The sequence below is a fragment of the Amphiura filiformis genome, unplaced genomic scaffold (genome assembly GCF_039555335.1).
Source record: "Amphiura filiformis unplaced genomic scaffold, Afil_fr2py scaffold_25, whole genome shotgun sequence".
Taxonomy (NCBI): Eukaryota; Metazoa; Echinodermata; class Ophiuroidea; order Amphilepidida; family Amphiuridae; genus Amphiura; species Amphiura filiformis.
The window spans coordinates 1,437,674-1,465,232 of record NW_027305489.1 but is presented as its reverse complement, the minus strand read 5'-3'; the positions used below and the strand labels follow the sequence as shown (position 1 = coordinate 1,465,232).

The following is a 27,559-nucleotide window of genomic DNA, read 5'->3' as shown; positions in this document are numbered from 1 at the left end:
CTTATACGAAGCGAAGCGAAGGTTACGATTTGAGATGTCAGATATGTGCCACTTTTTGCGGGTATTAAAGAACCCAAAGTGGTAGCTGTGAGTAAATAAGTTGTAAGGTATGTATTAGAAACCATTAAAATAATTGGCTGATAATGATCGATGAGATACACATATATATATTTCTGTGGACATGTGCGTATTGTACCCAAACAACAATGAACAAAACAATCAATGAATGCTAGAATGAATGCCAATGATGCATGGATGGGTAAGCTTACACATTGACGTATCAAGGTGGTAGAGGAAGCAGCACCTCGCACTGTTCTCGCATAGACTCTCTGCCAGTCCGATATACGCCGAACTTATGTATAATATTTAAGAAATAAAAAAGGGTAATGCATTTTATTATTCTGTCGGTCGGACATCCGGGCTATCTCTAGTTAGGCTAGCTCACATCACACACTATAGGTGGCGCTATTTGTCCATAGGGAAGTGGAATGTGCATGTACGGTCCAAAAATGGCTTTATTGTGGGGCTCAATGGAGAAAATCACTAAAAATTTATTTTGACAACCAAAACCTAAGGCCGAGTAAAAAAACAAACATGTTTCTCGTCCGCGCCCTCCTCATTTTTTGAAGATTTTTCAAATTTCTTTTTATTTTGTAAACTTTCAGTTATAACTTGTAGAAAAAGATGTTTCAGAAGTTGAAACTTATTTTAAGGTTTTGTAAATGCATAATACATCATTTAAGAAGAGTTTTGTGATCACTAGAGGGGTCTACCTCTCAAAACAATAAAATAAAAAGGGCCTCCTCCTTTTTCTCAGATATCAATCTGTATGTCGAATACCCAAAACATGGTGCCAAATACAGGTATTTAGCGTCGTTTTCCAATAAAAAATAAAAAATAAAAAGCCCCTCATTCTCCTAATTTTTAAAAACCCGGACGAGAAACATGTTTATTTTTTTATTTGGCCTAAGTGATGTTGACTTATGTTGGTACTGGCATGATACTGGATTCATCAACTATCACATAGTGCAATCCATGTTCCACCAAGTAGACGCTCGATTTAGCTCAAAAGCAATTTGTGTATAAATCAAGACCATCCAAAACAGCTTTCTTACAGTAAAGAATAGGAGGTCGTCTGGGGTCACATACAGTAGTGTGCATTGTACATGTGCCTGCTGTCACAATAACACACACAAAATTTTGGGCAATTTGATGACACTATTTTTGTCTGTAACTTCAAAAGTATATGCACTAGAAACATGATTGACCCCTTATTGTTTAGGTAATTTAATTCTCTTTCAAATGAAAGAACTTTCAGCTAAAAATATTGAACTTCAAAATTTTATGAACATCCCTACTCTAGTCTCGGGCCCAAACTGCATGTGGCTTACGGTTTGTTGTGAACAACAGAAACCGGCTGTGAAGGAGGCTACATAGCGATGTTGCTGGAGTGACATTCAATTTCGGAAAAAAGCGACACTCGACCATGGAATTTAATTTTAAGTTTGTCAGTATATAAGCGGTAAATCAAGTAAGTTTCTTTCACTCTGAAAACTTAGAAGCGGTTGTTTGATTCCACTGACAATTTCTTGATCGAAATTTACATTACACCAATGACAGAAATCATCAACAAAAATCGAATCAGGGACTTGTTTTCACTCGAACATCATCAACCGGAAGTGACGTGACACGGACCGACAGAATACCACTAATCATGTAAGGCCAAGTAAAATAAAAAACATGTTTCACGTCCGGATTTTTGAAAAAAAAAAGGAGGAAGAGGGGCTTTTTATTTTTATCATAAAATCGGTGTAAATACCCATAAATTAGAGCTGTTTTAGCGTAAACAATAAGGCAAAGTAAAAAAATAAACATGTTTCACGTCCCCTCCCGCTTCCTTTTTTGAGGTTTCCTCAAATATATTTTATTTTTTGAATTTCAGTTATAACTTTTCAAAAAATATGTCCAGGAAGTTGGAATGCTTTCTATAGCCTTGTTATACAAGAAACATTTTAGGAAGGTTTTGTGATCATTGGAGGGGGTGTAACTCTCAGAACAACAAACAAAAAAGGCCCTCCTTCTTTTTCCAGGCATTATTGTATACGCTAAAACAGCTCTAAGTATGGGTATTTACACCAATTTTGCGATAAAAAATAGAAAATAAAAAGCCCCCTCCTCCTCCTTTTTTTTGAAAACCCGGACGTGAAACACGTTTTATTTTTACTTGGCCTAATGCCTGGACAAAGGAGGAGGCCTCTTTTTATTTGTTGTTCTGAGAGATAGGCCCCCTCTAACTATCACAAAACCTTATAAAAGTGTTTCCTGTATATTAGCAAGGCTATAGAAAGCATATCTACATCCTAGACATATTTTTTTGAAAAGTTATAACTGAATTTCAAAAAATAAAAATAAAATTGAAGAAACCTCAAAAAAGGAAGCGGGAGGGGACGTGAAACATGTTTATTTTTTCTTTTGGCCTAATGGAAACATCAAACCGGATATATTTTCGTATCTAGTCAGTGAGTGTGTAATTACGCTTTGTATCTAGTCAGTGAGAGAGCGTGTTTCGCAACCACGATATGCGTATAGGGCGAGGTACACGTAAAAGGCGATGCACATAAACCGGGCGCGTAAAATGCACGCGATACGTAATACGAGGAAATGTCATCTAATTTTTGTGATGTTTTTCTATTTTCCAGCAATTAAAATGTATAAAAACGTAATTATTTCAATATTTAGAATTAGTGATATGATAAATTCGTTATTAGGTTCAGCATCGGTATGGTAAATTATTGTGTGCTCAGTGTCATACTGGGTTCAACCTTTAGCTTCACCCAGTATGACACTTCGCGCATGATAAAAACGTAATTAATGGGTGAGGCGCAGCCGAATGCGCCTCACCCATTATTTTAATTTAAACATGTTTACTGCGGAGGACACATTATTTGCGTGTAAAGGATAATGATCTACACTTTATTTCTATTCTATTACGGTACCCAAAATTGTGCGATTTAAAGAAAAAATATCACATTTTTTGCCCAAATATTTGATTATTTCAAGTTGTTTACCTCAACGTGGAGCGCCTACGCGTAGCCAAAGCATAAGAGACGCGTCACGTGACGCATTTCAACAAATCACAGTGCACGATTTTGAATAATGGGTCGGGGGCAATAGAAGTTATTATTTAGGACTGGCGTATACCATTTTGGATGTCGATGGGAAATACACACGACAGCAGTCCATGTAGGTCACTTTTGGGGGCACTCGTAATTCACGGAAAGTCTCAGATTTCAAAGACGGGTCAGTGATTTCACATACAGGGAGTCTGTGATATCACATACGTCGAGCTTTGTTGACTGCTGGGCACTCGATACAGCACATCGGAACGAAGCTGAGTGTATTAGAATATTTTAACTTCAAAGTTTTCCTATATGTTTAGCAAATATCCTGTGCAAAAACTGTGCAAATTTCTGACTTGCTCCACTTGGAGAGGTCACAGAATCGATTAAATGCTGAATTGGCTGATTCAATTGCTGATTTTGGGAGATTCGCAGCGAGTGATATTTATATTATTTAGTGTCTATGGCGAGTGGAAAATCGCTCGCTAGAACACAAGTTTGGGCGAGCGGTGGCGAGCGAGAGCAATCGCTCGCCTCAAACGGCAAGGCCTGGCTATAACAACCCTGATAAAGGCCTGTACTCACAAAATTATTCCCACTGTGCCGGCACGTTCACCAAAATTACTAATATCGTTTGCATCTGGGTTTTGAAACTAGGGAGTATGTGATTTATGAGACGTCTCTGAAATATGATACTGTTTGTGACATGACGCTTCAAGAGTATTTGATATCAGAGACGTCTGTGAATTATGAATGCCCCGAACTGAGGTATGTGATCATCATGATCATTTCTTACCTGAGGCTCATGCTCAGGTTGAGCATGCGTAATATTCAGCATAGGGGAATCGCGCACCCGTCGCCAACTCGCCATTTTGGAAATTACCGGTACATTGATATAAAATTGGATCGGTTGAGCCCATATTTATTGGTCGAGCTATGAGTTTTAAAGTATTGGATGAGACGTAGTCAAGTCCAATATTTTAAAACTCAAAGTCATAGTAAATTGTACCACAATGTTTTTGAAAACAAATTTGGGGGGAATTAGAGTTCCTAAGCTTATGTAACAGAAATAGGTCCAAGTGGTCTAGCAGGCGGGGTAAGGGTCAGGCGCAGAAACCTGGCTGATCTCTGGAGTGTGAAATCGCATGCACGAAACACAACAAGGCGCTTAATTTGAATAATTTGACACATGAAACATGGGATGCGCCGAAAGCAAATGCGACAAAAGGGCTTACTTAAATACAAGAAAATCAGAACTCAATTTGTTTACACCTTGAATACATGAATAAAATACACTGTTTTTTATTATCTCAAAGTCAAATCCTGGTTTCATTAAAAGTTATTGTATACCACAATGGTTGACTTGACTCATAATTTATGACATAAAACATAATGAATATCACACATCAGGGGATCAAATTATTGGTTCCAGCAAAGCAATTTAGTCAATAAAATGAAATCACTGGGCCACATAATAAAACATAAAAAATATACACAATAAAATGGAAACAGAAAGTGTGTGTAAACCCAGGTGTATTATGGCCATTTATGATGTTTATGTCTGAAAAGTGCACCTTATTTTTTTATGTCAGCGCTGAACAATATTATATTTAGAATGAGTCATTTCCATATATATAATCTTAGAACCTGTAATTGCAGTCTATATACGCTACACACAAGATCGCGATTTCGACAACTCATCCCTGCGCACCGTTGCTTGCAGACTGAGAAATAATAATGAAGCACCCAAATCTCCATTGCATGCTGTACATGTACCTCTGTCAATCAGGTTTCCAATATCAAAACAATGCAGAAACATTCACATTCTGCAGCGAAAATCTCCGTAAATTACCGCATATTCATTCAGCATCGGATCACATTTGCAGCAGCAGTTCTTGTATTAATCAATGCTGTAGCTAACATTTCAAATCAGTGAAATAATCATCCGAAATCACGTAACCCCCATGATTGTTTTTGATTCCCCGTCGATTGTGCTGGCACAGCAAAAATATCACATGTTTTAACCACACAATCCTCCGGGTACTAAGTTCAGCAGCGTAGCACAACACATGGGCCACACGCTGGTCAGAGCTTCGCTGAATGTATGAGAATGCTGATCGTGCGAGATTTCTCCGAAGTGTAAACAAACTCACACAATCTCACCAATGATCTCTATAGAGGTCAGTGAAACTCACAACCAAAATGAGAGTTAATTCTCGCAAACTTTTGTAGTTTTGGGGACTGGGGTTTCTTTTGTTGCCTAAAGGATGAATTTCAGTTTCATGTAAAAGATATAAATCTATAATTAATAATGTGCATTTAATTTTCTCTTTCTTTTTATTCTATTTTTATTCCGACAGACATCAAATCTTTCATAAGGAACAAAATTTTCAAAAAGAAAATTCAACATGCAAGAGGAGGAATCAACCAATCAAGGTATTGATAAAAGACATTCTGCGCTCAAGATGTCTGTGCAGTCATCATCATGTCATTGAAGTGATGGAATATATGTGACGTGCTATATCGAAACCAGATACTTTTGGGCAGAATCGTAAATGGAGAAATAGCCAAAAATCTGTCCAGGGGTGATTTCTTCACAATTTGGGTTTTTTGCAAATTTGTGATGCTAATAATGTTTAAAATATTTTCTGATAGTTTTAGACCGAAATATAACTGGCATCTTGTATTTTTTCAGACATTTTCAAGGTCATTCCTGTACTCTCAACATTGTCAATGATATTTTTAAAGGCCGGCATCTCAATTTCCAATTTATAATACCATAACTTACAAACTCTTTGCTTAGGAATGTCCGATTTCATTGGGGAAGGCGGCGTTTTGGAGCAAAATATCTCTTATTTTTAAGGTATGTAAAAACCTCAAAAATTGATAATCTGCCCAAAAGTGTCTGTTTTTGACATGACAGGTCATATATGGATGCTGCTCTCAGGACTTAGTATCTCTCTGGCTAATAGAAGGGGAAAAACATTTGCATCAAAAACTCTGGGGTGGGGATATTTCAAGATGGTTTAAAAGTAAGGGGATTCAAAGATGACACTAAGGCTGGGATGTTCGTGTGGGCTCTCGGGTACCTGCCCAGTGCTTTTAACTTGACACAAACTTGGTTCTATTTATTCTTTGCAATATTTTGTCAACTCCTTTTTTAGTTTCTGTCACCACTATCTAAAGTCTGCACTAAAAGTAACTCAGCTGTTATAAATATGCCTATAGATTCAGAACTAATAATTGTTTTCACAATATTTCAACATAAAAAGGATGATTTATTTACGCACATTTTGATACCCCATTTGTCCAATTTTGTTCAATATTGACAATACAGCAGTGTTTTGAAAGAAAAATACCCCAATTTAAAAGTTGCGGTTATTTGTATTGATTTGAAGTAAGCGCGAAGATAATGGCGGGCTTTACGTGTTTAAAGTGCTGACATTATAACCATTGATCGCTGTAAACTGCAACTTTTAAATTCAGGTATTTTTCTGTAAAAGCACTACTGTGTTGTTAATATTGAACGACATTTGACGAATGGGGTATCAAAATGTAAATAAATCATGCTTCTCTGTATGTTGAAATATTGTGAAAACAATTATTAGTTCTGAATCTACATGTATAGGCGTATTTATAACAGCTGAGTTACTTTTTGTGCAGACTTTATTATAAACACATTGAGCACTGTCTTACCATTAAAAGGGTGTCCTCATGTAATCATTATGCTTTATACTTAACAAATCCAATTCAGTACATTAACTTTGATTTCCAAAAAAATTGTTAATTTTATGGCTCCAACAGAGGTATTATGTTTCCTGGTTGTCCGTCCGTCATCCCGTCCGTCTGTCAGAGATTGCACATGCAATATTTCTCGGAACTGGTAAGGTGTTTAGTGATGCGATTTTGTGGAAGGGTGGCAATTGGCGGTCTTCAAATTACAACAGATTTTCTTCACCAGTTCAACTGAAATAAAGTGCTATTTTTTATCTTGATCCACATTCATAAATATAAACAGGTTTTCTCCGGGATCTCCGGTTTCCTCCTGTATCGCAAAAATCGGTGATTAGTTGTTTGGTTATCAAAAACTTCCTTCACCCAATGGAATTTGGGGAGCTGCACAGATAATTGGTGGATGTTACAATCTAAATGTGGATAGGTGTGCACCGTTCGGCAGCAACCTAGTTGATGCGATCCGATTGTGATGATTCACCATTGCAGCGAAATTACAGCGCTTTGAGTCCTCTAAGATCTGGAGAAAGGCGCTTTATAAATCCAAAATTTATCTATTTATTTATTTATTAAACATCTCAAAAAAAGTAACTAACCCCCTTAAATAATGGCCATTATTCAAAAAGGGGCTATTGTATTACAAATCTGTAAAATGCGTTGGAAGCAGAATTTATTTCTGCGCATTTTGACACCTCATTTGATACGATAGCCCAGAAAGCAATAAAACGCCGGTCAATTTAATGTAGTGAGGTCCAGATTTGAAAGTTACACTTACATACAAATTTTTACAATACAAAAACACTCAGATATCATTATACAGATTTCCTTCCATTATACTGAATACAAAATCAATACAATTTACTGCAACTTTCAAATCTAGGGTTACATTGATTAAAATAAATAAATAAATTCTGCTTCTGCTTCAGATTTGTAATACAATTACCCGTTTTTGAATACTGGTAATTATTTAAGGGGGGTTAGTTACTTTTTTTGAGATGTTTACTAATTGACAGTGTTATACATAATTAGATTTACCTATATTGTATCATCTTAATCAGAACCCCAAACCAACAAGTTAAAAACAATACATGCATTTACTTTGTATAACACCGGTGTGATGTTTACGTTCGAACACCAAACCAACAAGGTGTTTCATGGACAACCCGTTTGTAATTGCGAGTTTGTTTTTTCCACAGATGAAGTACCAACTCATGTTAACATACCAGTGCAAGGAACGGCAAGTAATCAGGTCAACACATCATGTCAAGTAACAAATGTGTCAGGAAACCAGACTATTGTACAAGGAAACCAGTACCACATAGCCAGCTTGGTATTAAGTAGGGACAACTCAGCTTCAAGTTCTAGTCAGTCAACTCAAACTGAGGTATGTTGTTCCTTGTAATAATTATTCTTGAAATGTGCCATGCCAGTTGACTTAGTTTTTTGCTTCTCCAGAAAAATACCCTGTCCTCTCACATCAGCCTCTAATGGCAACGTCTAAGTGATTATATTTTTTGTATCAAAAATATTGTCCTGTTTTGCCAAATAATATGTACTTAGCCAATCCTAATCCTCTATTTAGCACTAACTGGCAAACGCAGTGAAAATAAATTAACGTTTTTGCAATTTGAGCTGACCAAATATTCATCCTCTGTAGACATTTCCCCACCTAATACACTACTGTACCCTTTAGATTACAGAGAATACTGAAGAAGGAAGCAGCGGAATGGAAGGATTGCAAGATGGCAATGAAGAAGTCATTCCTGAAGAAACAGGACAAGATTCAATGCCATTTTCACTTCACCAGGATCTAGAAGAAGAAGCAAATACCAACATTCCAAGCTCAGATTCATCCAATACACTTGTTGCATCTTCAGAAGCAAATTCTGACTCTCATCCTCCCTCAAGCATTAATATTACTGGATCCAACAATGTTGTTGTCCTCATCCAAGGATCGGATAATAAGCTTCGTCTTCCTAAGGCATATGCTGCTCATCTTTCAAGTAAGAGAGATGGTGATGAGGAGGAGGATGGACATGATGACAAGGATGAAGTTGCTGCTAGTAGCAATCTTGATGACCTTGATGCAACTGATGATGGTAGACCATCAGAGGGTCTAACTGTTCACACCAAAGGAATTAGTGACAAAATTCAACTAGGTGAAGGCTTAATGGACATTACATCTCAAGGTAAGTGGCTAATGGGCTATTCCAGTTGAAATCCACACACCCCTATGGGAGACATGACCTTAATATCCCACATAGGGGTGTGAATTGGGGTTACCTGAATGGATTACTCCATTTAAAATCTACACCCCCTGTGTGGGAGATTAAGGTCATTAGACATAAAAGTCGAGAGTCCAACCTCAGAATAGCTAGCAATCCAGCGTGTAATGCTATGGTAAATCTGACATACTGGATTGTTACGCAAGACAACCAAAATAGTGTACCTGCGGTAACTTCACTAATACTCTGATAAGATTACAATACATACAAATAGCATTCATGTCATTCATAAATGGTTTATTACGTATTGTCTTCACATTATAAAAACTGGATTGCAACAAGTTTACAATTAAAATACATATAAAATATCAAAATAATGAGATATACACACAAAATCAGTTGCACACCCCGTCTTATAATTTATAATCACACATACAGCACTATTCACCCCCCCCCCCCACACACTCCTTCCCTCAAACTGAGATCCACCCCCACACATCTATTATCCATACTCACAAAACCTACTTCACTCAATCAATGAATGCTTACTCACATTCTGTTTTAAACTATACAAAATAAAAATGCATGGAAATTAACTGATTTTATTCAAAAGACTTGAAATCAATGAGTATATGTGACAGGAACATAAGGGAATTAGGGACAAGGGGGCTGCAATGTGCCACATATAGGCTGAATATATACATACTTCGGCAAAAGAGGCTGAATTTTTTAACTTAAGCACTTCTTGCACTACCATTTGCATTTTATCTTTGCTGTAGATACCACACCAACTCCAGATTCTGCTCCTGTGTACCCATTTTCAACTCCTCCTGTGGCATACTCACATGTATCTACTGTGTACTCACCAACTCACACCACAGACTCTGATTTGTCCGGATCTGATAGTACTGCCAGACTTGCTGCAATAGGTATTCTTAAGCTAAAAATGAAAATAAATTCAAAATTTGATCACACAAACCTGTCTGTGCCATGGGAGATGACCCCATCAGAACTCAGGGCCTCAGTTTCTTGCCAGTTTGCAAAAATCAAAAACCATCTGAGTCACTTCTCACTTCACTTACTGTATGATTAATGAAAGAAATTGATTCTCGCAACAAATATTACGAGAATCGATTCAGTGATTCTTGTGGAATATGAGGTCCTGGAACTCCCCAATTCCTGTCAATAAAAGCCCAAAATTATGAAAAATTTCTCTTTTTTAGCAATTTTGCAAAAAAATTATGTTCATTTTCGCTACTCAAAAATTCACTACCAAAGACATCTTCTGTTCTGGTGCCAACACTGCTAAACCCTAATCCAAAGCAAGTGTTGTAAAGCGTATTTCCTACATTTTCTAGGCATGCATTTATGATGAAATATTCTTTTCTTTTAAGATGAGAGTGAGGTTCCATCACCCACGTCAACAGATGAGTGGATGACGTCCCCATCTGGCTCTGATATCAGCACCATTACTTCTCCTGAGAATAGAAGTTATTCTCCTACTACACCTGTCCAGTCAGATTGGATGTCAGGCCCGTCTTCACCTGATTCAGAGAATCCACCTGATTCTCCAGGTAAAAAAATCTTTTTCACTTTTCTTTTTTCCCATTTTATTACTAATTCATTATAAATTTCAAAGAGCAATGATGTCAGTGGTCAGTATATAGTTTGATGTGCACTTAGAGCTCAACAGGCATATTAGTAGGCTGCGCTATGCAGGCCCTGCTATGTTCTGGCTCCACTAGTTGATGTATCAGTTGGCATAACTTGCTGGTTTCTGCAAGTTCTTCACATGATGCAGAGGTCATTGAATTGTAGCCCTGAAACCACAAGTCATTAATACATTAATATGTATTTACATAATTAGCCCAAGGGGGAATATTTTGGCAGGAAGATGCAGCATTGCCTCTCTTGGTGTTTCCAATGTGCTGCCCATAATCAACAAGACCTGATCCAGAGTACAGCCAGCCCATGCTGCTATGATAGTGATTGTATGCCTATTACGCCATTGTTTTGCATGCTGCTATAAATCAGTGATTTATTCAGGTTTGTTTTTGCCTTTGTACAAGGCGGGAGCAGATGACTGATGGAGCTCACAGCCCATAGGGATTTCCAATGCAGTCCATAAACACAAAGCCCTAACAAAGCACAAGATTGTTATTTACAGAACCAAATAAATCTCAAATGGCTAGTAGGGCTTACTGGAATTGCAAGGGCTGCAGTGTTTTGTTTCAGGTTCTGTAGCATGCAAAGGAGTCCTGCTATGACTGCTCATGTACACAATGTGGATGGTGCAGTGGTTAGGGTACTTGGAGTGTTAATTAGAGAGACTGTAGCACATAAATTTGAATAGTCAACTAATCTAGATATATATGACCAATTGAATCTAATTAAGAGTACTTACCATTATACATACAGGAGAAGCTGAAACACCTTGGGAGATCATGGTGCGTGGGGAGCAGGCACGTGAAGCCTATGTGAGAGCTTGCCGCCTTGGAACCAAGAAAGTTTACCGCACTAGACTGATGTTGGTTGGACAAGAGAGAGTGGGGGAAAACAAGTTTGCTGAAATCATTGGTGGGAAAAAAGTATGTTTTACATAATCCTGTCATGCTTAATCATGATTATATAGAAACATATAAACTTTATTTCACAAATCAAAGTGAAAAACAAACCATTCTTGAAGTTTACTATTCCACAACCTCAAGACTCAGCTCATTTCACTAGCTAATTTATATAGACCAAGTCACCATATTGTCCTTGCCGTTTGAGGCGAGCGATCGCTCTCGCTCGCCACCGCTCACCCAAACTCGATTTCTAGCGTCATGATAGCAAGTGATTAACCATTCGCCTTTAAAATCTAGACGCTAAGGCCTGCTTAAGGCGACTAAAAAAGAAAACCCTATTCTACGGACCCGACCGACCCAGATTTTGAACAAATTGAGAAAAAAATTCCCTGTACAAATGAATACCGACCCAAATTTCGACAATTTCAGGAATTTTTTTTTTTGTATTTTCCCAAATTGCAAATATTTACAGATTTTGGTGATTTTTTGAGTCTTTAAAAAAAAAAAAAAAAAAGCCCGACCGACACACCCATTTTATTTAATAGTTGGTCTCAAAGCCCCACACACATTAGTAAAATCACAGGGTTAGAGTTAGATTAGGAATTAGGCTTGGAACTGTTTTCATCCTTGGCATGTTAATTTTGCAGGCATGATGAAAAAGAAGAAATAACAGATGGAGTTGACACAACCACTTCATGTAAGGTGCCCATGACAGACTGTACTCTACCATGGGAAGTACAGCACTCGGACAAAAAAGGTAAAAATGTGGATTTAAAGTGGTGTGGTTTTCATGTATTAGTGAGATATTGCCTTTATGGCAACTTTACTAAGCATTGTTGTAGATGTAGGTATATAATATAATTATTATTGTGGGGAAAATAACTTGGGGATGCTATTGTATTCGGGGCATACAAACATGACAAAGATTTGCTGAGTCATCCCATTATTATGATAATGATCCCTAGTGGCATAACCAAGGAAGGGTCAGGGTACAGCGCCCCCCTGGGAGTAGTCTTGCCGCCCCCACCCTCTGTGGGATTCTGGCTGCCCTTATATTTAAGATTTTGGGGTATTTTTTGTACATTTAGCCAAAATGCGTCGATTTTGCCACCCCCCCCCTCCAGATACCTTGCACCACCCCTCCCCCATCCCTTCCTTCTGGAAAAGTCCTGACTACTGACCTTCCTTTATTTAAAATTAAGCTAAAATTGGTAGCGTTTACTTCATCCCTCAAAACCATACATAACATTCATTAATACAAATTAATTTCTTTGTTTTGGTATAAGATCGGGTACGACATGTAAGCAGACAGTACAACAGAGCAGTAGGATCATCCATGGCGCTGGAATTACTTGAAATGAATCAGAATGAGGAAGATGTGGAGACAGAACAGGACAACTCTCAAAAGGTACAGTCAACCATCCATGCAATCAGTCTTATCAATCAATCAACATAATGCACCAGTTCAATGCTCACATTTTATATCTTCTGTAGTCCATTTGGCTTCCTCAAGATAGTGATGTCAGTATTTTGTCACAGTTACTTCTTGCATATACAGATGCACTAATATATTCTAAATATGGTCATAAAAACTTACAATTCTGACATTTTAAAATTTAAATCGAAAAATTTAAACTTGTCGTCTACAGTTGACACCTGCATGGAGAGGGTTAAGATTTGTAGATGTTGTCATTATTTAAGGGAATAACCCAGAAGCTCAGTGACATCCTATAAACAAAAGTCCCTCCTTCCCTGTAACATGAGTATGAAGTATTAACAATTCCACCCCCAAAAGATTGAATTTGACCGATATTTTAAGCAGCTTTTACAAACGTAATCAGACATTTTGACCTCTCCTCTAAACAACAGGACTTGCATTTATAGGATGTCATCAAATTTTTGGTTTGTACCCTTATGTGTCTACCAATTTTTTATTTTTTATTTTACACATAGGTTGAAACACCCAACATTACACCATTGTCAAGTCTTGAGATGGAGGAAGATGAGGAAAACAACCACCCATCACAGTTTCAGCTGTCACAGTCACCAAGTAAAGGTAAGGGCATATCAATTATTATCAAACTGTATTGCATACAAGGTGCAGACAAAATAGTGTCAATACTGTAGAGGAAAATACAGATTGATTGTCAGGGCTCATGTTCTGTTTTCATGGTGGTCAATAAAACTTGTGCCAATGTAATTGTGAAAGCAGTGATAACTGCTAGTATAATGCACATGTGACAATCTGATGAATTTCAATAAAAAGAGATTCTTGAGTCATTTAAAAATGTGAGGGTTATAGCTAGGATATTTTTAGTGGTGTGTGACATTTGATGAAAATCTTGCATATTTGGCAATTTTTCCCCCAAAATGGACTGAGTTCTTGACTTAATTCAATAAAATGGTGCAATTTTGGCCTCTTGAGTGGTGGGCTCCAGTGCTAAAATTGCAGCTGAGTGGTGGGCTCTAAAACTGAATGGTGGGCTCTGCCGCCCACCACAGCCCACAGTAGCTACAACCCTGATGAGGGCCAAATGCGGTAAATTTGAAATTGAGATAAAGGTAAAAATAAAGAATAAAAAAACAATAAAATACAAAAGAAAATACACATCATAAAAGTTCAGAACTTGAGAATCAAGTATGCTAGACCTTTGGGTTTTCAGTGTATGGTAGCCAAATATTTTGTTTTATGTAATAATTATAGTAGCTCACTTTCCAAAAATACAGCCTTTGGTCCCCATGGTGCAGCTTATGTCACTATGCTAGGATGCAAATTAAAGATTTTGATAGCTGTGTGTCTTTTGTTCCTTTGACAATACGGTCGTTTTGCTTTACAAGAATGAAGAATGTGTGGAAATATAACTTTGCATCATATCAATCCAAATATTTTTCAGGATAGTCTATGTAATCTTTGCATGAATATTGAATATGAATGAAGTGCATGATTGGTGTATTACTTTTTTGGTGAATCGTTAGTATAATTTCAAAATTAGCACCAGCTGTGAACATATATATCTTATACAATGTATCTAGTTCAATTACCAAATGTTTCATCCATATCATTTATCCATTGCAGTATAATGAGGGAATGCAAATCAACTATGTTTTCAAATCACCCATCATGGAAAGGGAAATAGTATATCTCCAGACCCCCTATAACATATGTTCAACTTCATTGTTAGGCAATACATGTCAGTTGTGGTACCACAGGGGCCATTCCTCACCCCTCTCAACCCGATTTGGGCTTTACCAACCCAGTTTCCCATAGGCAATTGCCAAATTTTAGACAAATTATTAGATTCCTCCTGAAATAACTTCATACCCCATACTCCTTCAATTATTTTGCCATAACTGAATCCTTGTGTGATTCTGCATACCTGTTTCATGTAATAGTGTTGATTTATAATAGCACTAATATGCAAAACTTTATTGCTCTGAACTCACTACATTTGTGCCAAATTGTGTGATTTTGGCTGCAAAAATGACAGATATTTTTATTCCCCATGTGTGACCTTCCAATATGACACATTTTACAGCATTTTGCATGAGTTATTCTTAACATCTTTTATCCATCACAACTTTCCTTTGGTTCATACTTCAGTCATTGTACCACATGAAGTCACAGAGGAAGCCTTGCAAAGATTAAACCAGGAATCATCATTGCATGGAGAAGACCAGCAGAAATCAAACGTGGATCGTGTCCTTGAATTCCAGTTTTGGGATTTTGCTGGTCAAGATATTTACTACACAACTCACCAGGCATGTACATGTCATTATACTTTCACATGAATGGGCTATTCCACACTCCCTGTGGAACATTTTGGAAATATCTTCCACAGGGGGAGTATGAATTTCAAATGGAATGAGCACATTGGGCAGCTCCATTTGAAACTCACCCGCCCTCTGTGGAAGATTCAGGCTGAATCTTTCTCAGCAGGTGTATGAAATTAAAATGGTGCTGCCCAATGTGATCATTCCATTTGAAATTCATACTCCCCCTGTGTACGATATTTCCAAAATAAGTGTGGATTTTAAATCAAATAGCCTAATTCATGGGTCTATAGATTCCTTGCACGGTCATCCCAAAGCCAGGTTCTACTTACAAAGTGTGTGTTTTGCTGTTTACATTTTTCATATGCATACTTTAGATATCACATATGCTTCGTAAAAACATGCATGAAAGAAAAGGGGAAAAAACTTTTCTGCATACATTTGGTAGCAAAGATGGCTGCCCATGTGTAGGGTTAATATGCATGATTATAATCAAGTGTCATTCAATTCCAATAGTCTTTCATGCATGTGTAATGCAGGGTGTCCCAATAAAAACTCTCCATTTTTGATTTGGTATACTTTCATTGTAGATATGATACAAATAAACTTGATTGTAATCTTATATAACTAAATATAAGTATACACAGTGTTATATAACTAAAGCTTGAAAGTTTTATTCCATACCACAGTTGTTGCATTGAATCACATTTAAAATTTGTTTAATATTGAGATTTTTAGTCATAAGTTTGACTCCATATATGTCAAATTACTATAGTGGTCTAAACAGCAGAATGCTAAAATGGTTCAGCTCTAATGTGACTTGCATTTTATATCAACCGCAATCCAGACAAAATCAATCACCCAAGGAGTTTCTCTTTACCATGTGTTGATTTCATGAATTTGATTTCAAAATCAGTGCAATTTGAACAATCTTTGCACCAAATTGCCTAATTTTTCTATGATTTAGTTGCATAAATAAAAAAATTAAATAAATGTAGATATTTATATAGCGTTTTATGCCGTAAACACTGTTTAGTAAACAGCCTCAAAGCGCTTTACATTTATTCTGCCGTTATTAGAATATGTCGGAACCATGTTTGCTGCCTACAAATAGCGCAAGGTTCATCAGTACAACGACTGTGACTACCCCTAACAGCTTCCCATTGCACCTGGGTGGGGTGAGGCAAGCGTGACAAAGCGCCTTGCCCAAGAGCGCAACACAGTGGCGGGACAGGAACTCGAACCCACACACGTCAAGCAAGCTCTCAGATTATGAGTCCAAGGCCGTAACCACTGAGCCACCGTGCCCATAATATTTTTCAATCTTCCATTCACTTTTTCTAGGTGTTTTTAAACCGTCGTGCCATATTTGTACTGGTATATGATGCAAGCCAAGATCTCCAGTTGCCATCCAAAGTAGAAGAAGCATATGGACATGAAAAGGTGTGTTATTAATACATTAAGATAGTTGTTAATTTTGATTATAACTATATATTCGCTGTTATAGTGCATGTTAGAATATGACCGTTGCTAGGTCAACTGGCTCACGCTTTCTTTGTTACGAACCCCTGATCGAAATGATCACATCTCAAAGCCTATGGCATATCATAATTCGAAACAGGTGTATGAGCCCAGGCTTGAACTATCCACCCATAGAAAAAGCAGTTTGAGTTTACTCATACATATGATTTCATTATTATAAAAAGTGTGCTACAGTTTTTGTCAGAAGAATGGCAGTTGCTTACATTTTGAGAACGTGCAGAGCGTAAACATGGAAGTGAGGTTGTGATTGACTGATTCAATCGTCTGACAAGATAACAACTGACCGATAATCTGATTGGCCGATTACGCATCAAAACGTTGGTCAGCGCAATTTGGCGCTCTTGAAGGGAACACAAAGCTCCACGTAGGTCGCTCATTAACAGGGCGCTCACGTCAGTCTGAGCAAATGTAACAAATTGGAATATACCATGTGTGATCTGAACGATTAGAACTCTGCACAGCACCACAGTCACAAAGCCCATTATCTCTAAGACCGTCACTGAGCACACATTTAACTGGTTGAGTATGCACAGTAACAATGTCTCGGGTGAGCTTCAAACGGGAGTTTAACAACTATCTTGGCGCCAACCCATCAGCGCTATCATACCGATAGCAGCTGTTAATGCCTTGCATAGTTCAGACATAAAAAAAATTACCGAAATGATCTATTGTTTTATTACCATTTAATTTGAAACCTTTTGCATTGTTTTCATCAACAGACAAAATCCCGGTACTGTGATTTCACAGGACTTGACTTCCTTCATTACTGGCTCCAGAGTATCTATGCTTATGCTGTACCTATTCCAAAGAAGAAAAAGGAGGAGAAGGTAGAGACTAAGCAACCTCATTGTACCCCACCTGTCTTTGTTGTTGGGACACATAGGGACAGTCTATTACCAGATAGAACAGATGTAAGTATTGCATGATGTATTGTAGCATGCAAAGTAAGGCCCATGCATGGTAACTTAGTAACTTGGTGATTTAAGTATATCCCAAATCGGTTGTACCAAAGTGTTATCATCAGGGTTCACCTGCCAATTCTATGTAAATTCTATGGAATTCTATTGAAAAGATGTTATTTAGAAACTGCTACAGGCTATACTATTTTTCACCTTGATATGGCAGTGATGTCAGTGCGCATTTCATTAGACGCAGCCTCAAATCGCGATGGTTTGCTCAAAGCGCTGGTGTACACACGCTTAAAGAAAAACTAAGGTCCAATCGCTACCAGCATTCTGTTGTGACTAGTGACAAAGCTGCCTTCAAGTCATAATAAAATAGCTAAGGAAACACTTTTGTAGAAATATCTTTGTCACTTTAAACTATAACTGCTAAACCATTCACTTTATATTCTCTTTCCATACACAGATGACAGAGAACCAACAACATCAAACAATATACAGTGCAATTGAAGGAAAGCCATATCAGAAGCATGTGCTTCGCCAATTCCATATGGTTGAAAACAGTCTGAGCAACAAAACAGACCCTAAGGTTAGTGCTGGTACTGAATAGCTATATAGAATTTACAACTTCAGTGCTTTTAACATACTTATTTAACTAATGTTCAGGTTTGATTAAAATAGAATCATTCGGTGACTGTTAAGTCTGCTAAAACTCTTGAAATGCTTCAAGATCAGAGGTATCTACATGTACAGTGGAAATTTCAATTGAATGAACACAGCCTGATATAGCGTGACGATTTTCTGCGTACTGTGCGTGATGTGTGTGTGGGGGTGTGTGTGCATAACGCGGAATTGATTCCAACCATGCCACTTGTGATTGGTTGGTATTGAGCGTTTGCGTTGCAGTTTGAAATATGTGATATACGATAGCGGTTCAAAAGCTGAATTCATTCAATTGAAATCCTAGTATAGAACAGGTCATCTGCAGTGTTAACTTGTTGTTTGGCCTGCATATTATTGTGAAGATGGTACATAGGTAGGATGTGTTTTGGTGAAGATTCTAAATGCTTATCTGCGATACAATGTTTCTTTTGATACAGCTTGTGGATTTACGCAGACATATAGCAGAGGTAGCTTTGAAAGAACCCTACATGGGAGAGAAGATACCATTAAGATGGTTACAGTTTGAGAAGGCTATCATAGAAGCTGTCTCAAATAATACAACTCATATGCACATACAGAAGGTAAGAAATATTATAGACCAATAGTTACATGGCCAAATGGGGAAGCAGCAGTCTTGTCCCCTCTTTTCCCCATTTGATGCTGGCCACCCTGATATTTAAAATTTGTTAGGTCTTTTTGTACTTTTTAGCCCATTTTTGACCATGATCTAGCTGTTGTGAGTTTTAATAATTTAAGTTGAAGAACATTTTTTTTTTTTCGGCGGCAAAGTATTTATTTTTCAATTTTAATGTATACCTTTATACAAAGTTGGGTGGGGGAATTTTTTTTTACTCATCAGTGAGGCAAATTTTTTTTTTTTTTTCGTATCACTAGTGGGCGAAGTTTTTTTTTCCGTCTCACTAGTAACATTTCAAAAGAATATAATAACAAAGCAAGCTGTGGATATTCAATGATTTATACATTTATTTTCATCTGTTTTTGTCCCAACATATGTAGTCCACAGTTAGTTATAGATTAGTTGTATTGTCCTCATACACAGGTGCGTGACCTGGCCAAAAGTTTCAAGATCAGAGACAACCGTGAGTTTTCTACCATGCTGCAGTTTTTTCATGACCTTGGTTGCATCGTGTACTTTGGCAGAGACAAGAGAGGGAGACACAACCAAGCCTTGCGAGATATAGTGGTATTAGATCCTCAGTGGCTGATTGATGTTTTCAAGAGGATTATAACAGTCAAACCTGATTGCAGACAGGTGAGCTTGATGAAATTTTCTGAAACAATTAAAGATTTATTTTTAGATTAATCTAATACTGGAACTGAAATTTGCAACTCACTTTGCTATGTATCTATAAAATGATGGTGTGATGGCAGACAGCACAGAAGTTCAATGCCACTGCAGGTCCCAAGTATTTGACAATTGGAAGCGAAGTCCCCTTTTCTTGTTTATATAGCGGGCTCCTCCACTCTCTCTCATATGGATTCCCCAACTCCTTTTTTAGCTGAACTACTATAATGCATGAAATTTATAAACTTTAATCCAGCCAAAATCATGTAAAATGATGCAAATTGCATCAATTGGACCATAGTTTTTCAAAAAGCTTTAGCTTTTGAGCAGTGGTGGTGCCACGGGGGGTGGGGGGGGGGCATGGAGAGCAAATACACCCCCAGTCAGAACTCTTGCCCCCCTCTGTTGCCCTCCCGAAAAAAACAGATATTACGAAAATTTCCACTTTTTGCGGTAATTTTGAGCAAAATTTATTGATTCCCCCCTGAAATTCACCACTCAAACACCCCCTTTGCCACTGACGCAGTGAATTGGCTGCAAGACGGTCATTCTCACAGGAAAGCCCAAGTTCATTAGATTTCCCTTGCCACAAAACTTAGCATTTTTTATCAGCCCTGGTGAGTGAGTCGGTGAGTGAAATCATAAAAATGGTGACTGGGTGTTGGAGTGAATAAAATGGCAAGTGCATACATGTAGAAGTAGTGAAATAGTGACTGAATGTGTGACTGGTATATGAGTGATGTTAGTGACTGTATGTGTGAGTTATAATGTTAATCAGCTGAAGCTATGTTTTTGTTATTTATATTTGTATATTTCTTTTTTCTTCAAATTTTAGTGGTCAACATTCTGCAATCTCTGGCAGAGGCTGAGAGATGATGGTATTCTTGAGGAAGAGTTGATAGACCATGTCTGGGAGGACTTGAAGGGCCTGAAACCAACATTCATCTCACTTATGGAAATGTTTGATTTACTGTGCCCTCAATATATTCCAACAAAGGTATTGATATAATAGACCGTGTCTGGGAGGACTTGAAGGGTCTGAAACCAACATTCATCTCACTTATGGAAATGTTTGATTTACTGTGCCCTCAATATATTCAAACAAAGGTATTGATATAAGGGCCTGAAACCAACATTCATCTCACTTATGGAAATGTATGATTTGCTGTGCCCTCAATATATTCCAACAAAGGTATTGATATAAGTTTGTATCAGAAGGTACTGGCCTTCATGATAACTTTATTTCCATTATCAAAAAAAGACAAAATGCATATCAAATGCATTAATAAAGCAAGATTAAATCAAACAATTATTGAGGGAATGGTCGAAAGGCCAATAAGGCCAGCATTTTATGAGATAGAAAAGTAAAGCAAAATAAAAAAAAGACTATCACACAAGACACAACAGGCTAATAATAGGATAGCATTTATATTTTTTCCAAAAGTTTTCAATTGATTTGGCTTCTTTATTGATTTCATTTAGGGAGTTCCATAGGATTGGACCTGTGGTTCTATCTGCTTTATAAAATATTCCTTTCTATTCACAGGATGACAAGAAAACCAAAGAAACCAAGTTTTACTATGTGCCAGCATGTTTGCAGCCAGGCAAGGAGACCAAACAAAGAAGTGGTGTGGATGCTGATGAGGATGCGACTTTCTATGTTGATTTTGAAGAATTCTTGCCTGGTTAGTACATAACTAAAATGGTGCCCATCAGTGTCACATTCTGGTGTAAATCTGAGACCACAACTAGGATGTGTTTCACTAAACTTTTAACTCATCATACCATAAGTAACCCGTCGTAAAGTTACGATGACTTACGCCGCAAGGGTGTGATTCTTCAGGATTTATCCCAATTTCCTGGATTTTTTGTGGCCAAAATTTAAGAAATATTATTGATTTTCAGCCCATTTTGGGGGTATTGTAGCCCAATTTCATGCTGTTTTTTAGGATTTTTTATCTGGGAATCTTGAATCTTTGTGTGTCATAAATGTTAGTGAAACACACCCCCTGTACATACATGAAAAAGTCAGAATATGTTCTGATGTAGAAGGAAGGTTTTATTTCAAACTCTAATGGTAACCCACAGGTCAAATTGCTAGAATTTACATTAAACACACCTGAACAGACACAATGCAATTTGAAGGCAGCAGCTTAATCAGCACCAATATTGCAACATTGAAATAAATATACAAACATATACAACCCCATCCCATCCCCCCGTAGGCAATGAGGATAAAGTGCCTTGCCCAAGGACACAACACATTGACACAAGTGGGGCTCGAACTCGCAACCTATGGATTATGAGTCGGGCATCTTATCCACTCGGGCGCCTTATCCACTCGGCCACAGGTGCTCCACACATGATGTCTTGCATTCAATATGCTGTTGCGACAAATGTTTGCTGTCATTCAAGCAGAAAATCACACAAAGAACCCACAAAATCAGAGCAGAGAATTCACTGCTTGGAATAATATAAGATAACATTTCTGTGGTGTACTGAAAAAGTGTGATTAAATAATAAACAGTCTGCCTTCATTGAAATATCTGTGTCAGTTATGAGGTAGGGTAGGTATGCAATTAGGGAAACTCCCTGGGCAAATATACTCTGCTTCAAACTTGGTACACATCACACATTAAAATAGGCGACGCAGATGTCGATGCTTTGCACTACTTTTGTTTTTTTGCAAAGAGTATAGTTTGGTTGTTCCTAAATTTCATTTTATATTCATAGCCAAATATTTCATTCCACAAAAATGAAAACATTGAGGGAGCCGGGATTCATTTGACAAAACTTTGATCTCAAAATTCATTATAAGTAATCTTAACCATCTGTGTCTTCTAACCATTCAGATGGATTGTTTCATCGTGTGTTGGTTCATTTTGCTCGCTGGTCCCAAGAAGATGGTCACCATCCTCCAAAGCTGCACTATCGTCATGGTACATTCTATGTGGGAGCCCAGAAGAACAGGCACATTATTGAGCTGTGCATGAGGCCTTCTAATCCTGCTTGTATTAAGGTTAGTTTCAGATCATTGGTCAGTTCCCATGTTCACATGTATGTTCATAAGGGGTAAAAATACCCTGTTGTGGACACTCTTGAAGTCAAGTCCTGTAGTCATGTTTTGTTTTTTTACTCATTCCCAAGCACTATAAAGTATAATATCCATATAGTTAAGAAGTATGTTTGACCATATAACATCTTATAATTACTTAACTCATGAAGATTTGTTAAGAATTGTCAAGAAAACTAGCATTTTCTTCACTTTGGTTGAAAATTTCCAGAACCAATTTCACATATTAGAAAAAAAAGTTTCCTGAAATTTTGAGCCAGGATTCATTTTACGGAAAACATTTTTTTGCCAATTATTACGATTTCCTCACCAAATAGCATAAATGGCAAAAGTTTTCCTGGTGATACAGTTCAGAATGCAGCTATTGTACACACCTGTGCTCAGCAACTTGCTGTAAAGTGCAATGATCTCACATAAGTAATGTAATGGTTGGATTTTTTTAATATCTAATTGCTGCCTTAAAAATTTAGATTGAAATTGTAATGAGCAATTTGCCTGTTATGTATGACTTGAGTACAGTTTCTCTACTCAATGTTGAGTATGGGATAAGTAGCTCTTAATGCTCTGCATGCTAGCCATAGACTTCAACATAAAAAGTCCAACTTTTCAGATATTTTCTCAATATCAACAAGAGCTATCTCAAGAACCTCTTATCCAATACTAGGCTTGTCTGTACTCATTTTGATGCATTTTTCATGCCGATACCAAATATTGTCACAAAAATGTACAGTTCTACAATTTTTGATTCTGAAACTTTTGAATTAAAAAAAAATTGGAAGTTGTCGTCTCCCGTTGACACCTGCGTGGAGAGAGTTAACAGAATGGTCAGCTGCAGATCTGTCGGATAACGCTTTTTCAGTGGGAAATGAACTTTGCTGCTTGGATGATGTCACGATGAGGTTAGCATTTATTCCATGTTGAAAAGCGTGTTCCAACGGATCTGCACTTGACCGGCCTCTAAGGTCACCTGACAAAAAATCTCACACACCATGCCTTATAAATTGAATATGTACCAAACCAGATAAATGTTATCATGCATTTCAAAAGTAAATGTTAAAGGGCAGCCTTTGTGCATTCTTGCACTAATATTTGTTCTGTACCATCTTGTTATGTAGGTGACAGTGAGAAGGCCGACTGTTGTGAGTAAACATCGCAAGAGGGAGGCTCACCGCCAGGCCAGTCCAGAAATGTGCTCACAGGTAAATAAGATATCCAAACCTATTCATAGCTCTGAAACTAAACCCTAAATCAATGGTGTGCTCAGGATGGCAGACTACCTGGGGCTTTTGATTGCCAAAACAAGAAAACTGGGCTGATTTTGCAGAAAGCATAGGGGTTTCAGCCCCAAAAATCATCTCTCCTTTGGAGCCCTATGGGCAGGTCGCTGCTTATCCTACAATATAGGCCTATAACCTTGATCTTCACCATTCTGAATCTGACACCCAGTGATGCATGTATCTCCCTCTATTTAATTTTTCACCTAATGACCCTTGCTTTTCATCCACAACTACTTCTTTACAACATTTTCTTTTTGTTTGTTTTTACCTATTAAAATCACAGTAAAATTGTCAATAGGAATGTACTCACACATATAGAGAAGCATTTTAACATCACTACCAAAATCATGTTTCGAAAATGTTGACATAAAACACCTTTTTTCACGCTGTCATCATCCAGTGGCCCTGATTTACATAGCTCCAGTTACTCAAGTAAGCAAAGGCATTGTCACTTGTATAGCAAGTTGAATTCACCCCCACCTTTTCTTCATGATGTACAGGTATTTAGATTACATTTGTTACACTTTATTATCCTTACAGGTGCAAAGGAAGCTTGATAACATCCTTGACATTGTGAAGCAGACCTGGATTCATGGCATTCAGTACAGCTTCAAAGTGCTATGTGAGGGATGTTGCAATCCGGATCAGGAAGACTCATCCAGACTACATCTACTGTGCTTTCATGAGTGCACCCATGCTGATATTGACTCAATATTCTGCCCAAGATCAGAGTCTAATGTGGAGACTGAAATCTATAGAAAGAGATTTAAAATTTCAGGTAAGCTTTAAATTTGAAATGGACTTCCATGCCAGAAGCTGCAGTTTGGTCAACCTAATGTAAACAACTCTTTTAAAAACCAGTAAGCAAATGGCGACCTACCATTTGAGTTAAAAGCAAGCCACTATATGAAAATGAATAAACAATTAAAGCAGTCAATGAGAATAACTCCAAATAGTTTTGTCCTGAAAAGTCATACCTTACCTGTATAAGCAAATAAAAGCCTGAGAGTTTTGCTTTCATCAACAGCAAATCTGTTAAATTGTATGATGAATACCATTCATCTATCAGGTAATGTACAGTTTGTTTACATTGCTGTTGTTAAAAGGGATCACAGTGGCCAAGCGGAACGGGCTCCGACTCGTAATCGGAAGGTTGGGGGTTTGAGCCCCAGCAACGCCATTGTGTTGTGCCCTTGAGTAAGGCACTTTATCTCGATTACTCCTCTCCACCCAGGTGTATAAATGGGTACCAGTATTCTTAAATTCTGGGAAGGTAACAGACTCGCTGTGGAGGAGGTGTAGCGATCCCCCTATAGCAACATTACGGAGTCTGGCCCAATTGCCAATGAAAGAGAGATGGGCACTCTGATCACTGTTTATACAGGGTTGTCTCCTTTTAATATCACGATAGATATAAAAAAAACAGGGAAAAGGAATTGGCAAAACTCTTACAAAATGTCATGATACTTTCATAATTAAGTTGGTAGTGATCTCTGTATTTTTAAAAGAAACAAGTTTGACATCATGTGAGCTTCCTTATCACTAATTGCATATTAAATTTGACAATTTACCTGTCAACATTTTGTTACAATATTGTATCTTGCAGATTGCCAAACCAAAGAAACAAACAATGACCAAAGCAAAGATGGCAATGGCAACATAAGTTACACTTAGAAACTGTGAACACAGCCTATCCATTGTGTGTCCTTCCTTGCTTGTATGATCGGGCAGAATGGAACGCAAGGACCAATTTGGTCCGGAACAACTGGACATGAGTAAAGGATACTTTATGACCAGTACATCCCAAGTGACTTAAGTGGTATGCTCACATATCATATCATTGTAATTTCTGTATAATGGCAAATAACGTATCACTTATTGAGCTGTACACATGTGAAGTGAAGGGCAAGTAGGGTCCAAGACAAAAGCAGCTCTCAATGTAAAATGTGAAAAAAAAAACAAGTAACATTGTGTCTTTAGTCAGAATATTACTTACAAAGGGATGCGGATGATTTACACTACTCAAAAAAATCAAAGGATCAGAATATGACAATCTTTATTTAACATTCTTGAATCTTTTTTGTTCTCATGGTGCTAACTAAGGTGTTTTTCCAGTGTCAAGGGATATCAGTACTTGGTACTGATCTGTTGCCTACAAATTACTGAATGAAATAATATTAATCTGATTTACAAGATTAATGCTGTTTTTGTTTTGAAAAACTGTTAATAAATAAGTCTGATCCTTGAATTTCTTTGAGTATTGTTTATATACCTTGTGTCACTTTGAGTTTGATAGTGACATCACTGCATCTTTTAGGTTACATAGCATAGCATGTGAGCCATTCTCAGAATCCCAGCATAATATGCTCACATGTAAAGGCGGCACAATATGAGTACTCGCTCACATACAAAGAAGCATGTTCACATCACTACCAAAAAGATACAAGGTAGAGTTGTGTGCTATTCATCACTTTGTGGTGATCACAACTAGTGATGGGCAACAAAGTTAACTGAAGTTGAGGTCGCGACTGGTAACAACATGTGAATTAACTTCTGCTATTGTCAAAGTCAACTGTATACCAGCTTATAAAATGCCTATTTTATGCTTTATAAAAATCTCCATTGCCTTAAAAATGAAAAATATCAAATCATCTAACTACAGTAGAATTTTTTGAAAGTTTATTAGTTTCCGTACTTTAAAAATACATGTACAAGTGATGCACCTCGGTGCATGAGCATACATTGTTTTCATGTATATTTACAACAATCCAAATTCCGACAAATTTTTATCCGGCAAAGTCGCCAAATCATTCGAAACCACAACTTTCGAGCTACAGACTAGTCAACTCCAGAATAGTACATGTTGCCCAACACTAATCACAACAGTACCTTTAGTGTATACTGCACAAGTATAGAAATGTGGAAGTGACAGATGTACTGTGGTATCAGTACTGGTATCAAAGCTGCAAGCTTTTGATATTAATAGAGACTTACCATATTTTACTGCAGGTACAGTAGCTTTTATATGAAAATGTGTTGTAATTTTGAAACTAAACAGTATTGTCAGTATTATTATATTGTGACATCATCTGATCCACTCAGACCAAAGTTGGACATTTTGAAAATTGGGTTATTACCATTATTAATCTACTCAGTACATAAGCTTGCTGATGTTGAAACCTACCTGTGAGTCCATGGCATACTTGATAAGTTGGTTGCAAAGACAAGAACTGTTTATGCCCATTTCCACATGTTATATATTTATCTATTTTTTTGCTACTTATTCTTGCCCATATCTCAATTTCATTATTGCCTCCTTTGGTCTTATTGGATCAAATCATGTCACATATCAACTTCATTAAGATGCCTTCAAAGAGTATTA

At 37.4% G+C, this 27,559-nt stretch overlaps 2 protein-coding genes across 2 annotated transcripts; both read left to right on the top strand.

Moving 5' to 3' along the window:
* LOC140143702 (uncharacterized) lies at positions 1 to 12,400 on the top strand. Its single transcript, XM_072165516.1, has 8 exons — positions 1 to 107; positions 5,480 to 5,555; positions 8,048 to 8,235; positions 8,545 to 9,040; positions 9,856 to 10,005; positions 10,471 to 10,650; positions 11,495 to 11,664; positions 12,291 to 12,400. Exons 2-8 carry the CDS (start codon positions 5,528 to 5,530, stop codon positions 12,294 to 12,296), a joined length of 1,218 nt encoding a protein of 405 aa, XP_072021617.1. The 5' UTR covers positions 1 to 107; positions 5,480 to 5,527; the 3' UTR covers positions 12,297 to 12,400.
* Positions 12,291 to 27,559, top strand: LOC140143700 (uncharacterized). The gene is made up of 14 exons (XM_072165515.1): positions 12,291 to 12,400; positions 12,930 to 13,051; positions 13,597 to 13,699; positions 16,759 to 16,857; positions 17,676 to 17,867; positions 18,325 to 18,447; positions 18,959 to 19,102; positions 19,582 to 19,794; positions 20,663 to 20,824; positions 21,374 to 21,512; positions 22,680 to 22,846; positions 24,016 to 24,099; positions 24,718 to 24,955; positions 25,784 to 27,559. Exons 2-14 carry the CDS (start codon positions 13,011 to 13,013, stop codon positions 25,849 to 25,851), a joined length of 1,773 nt encoding a protein of 590 aa, XP_072021616.1. The 5' UTR covers positions 12,291 to 12,400; positions 12,930 to 13,010; the 3' UTR covers positions 25,852 to 27,559.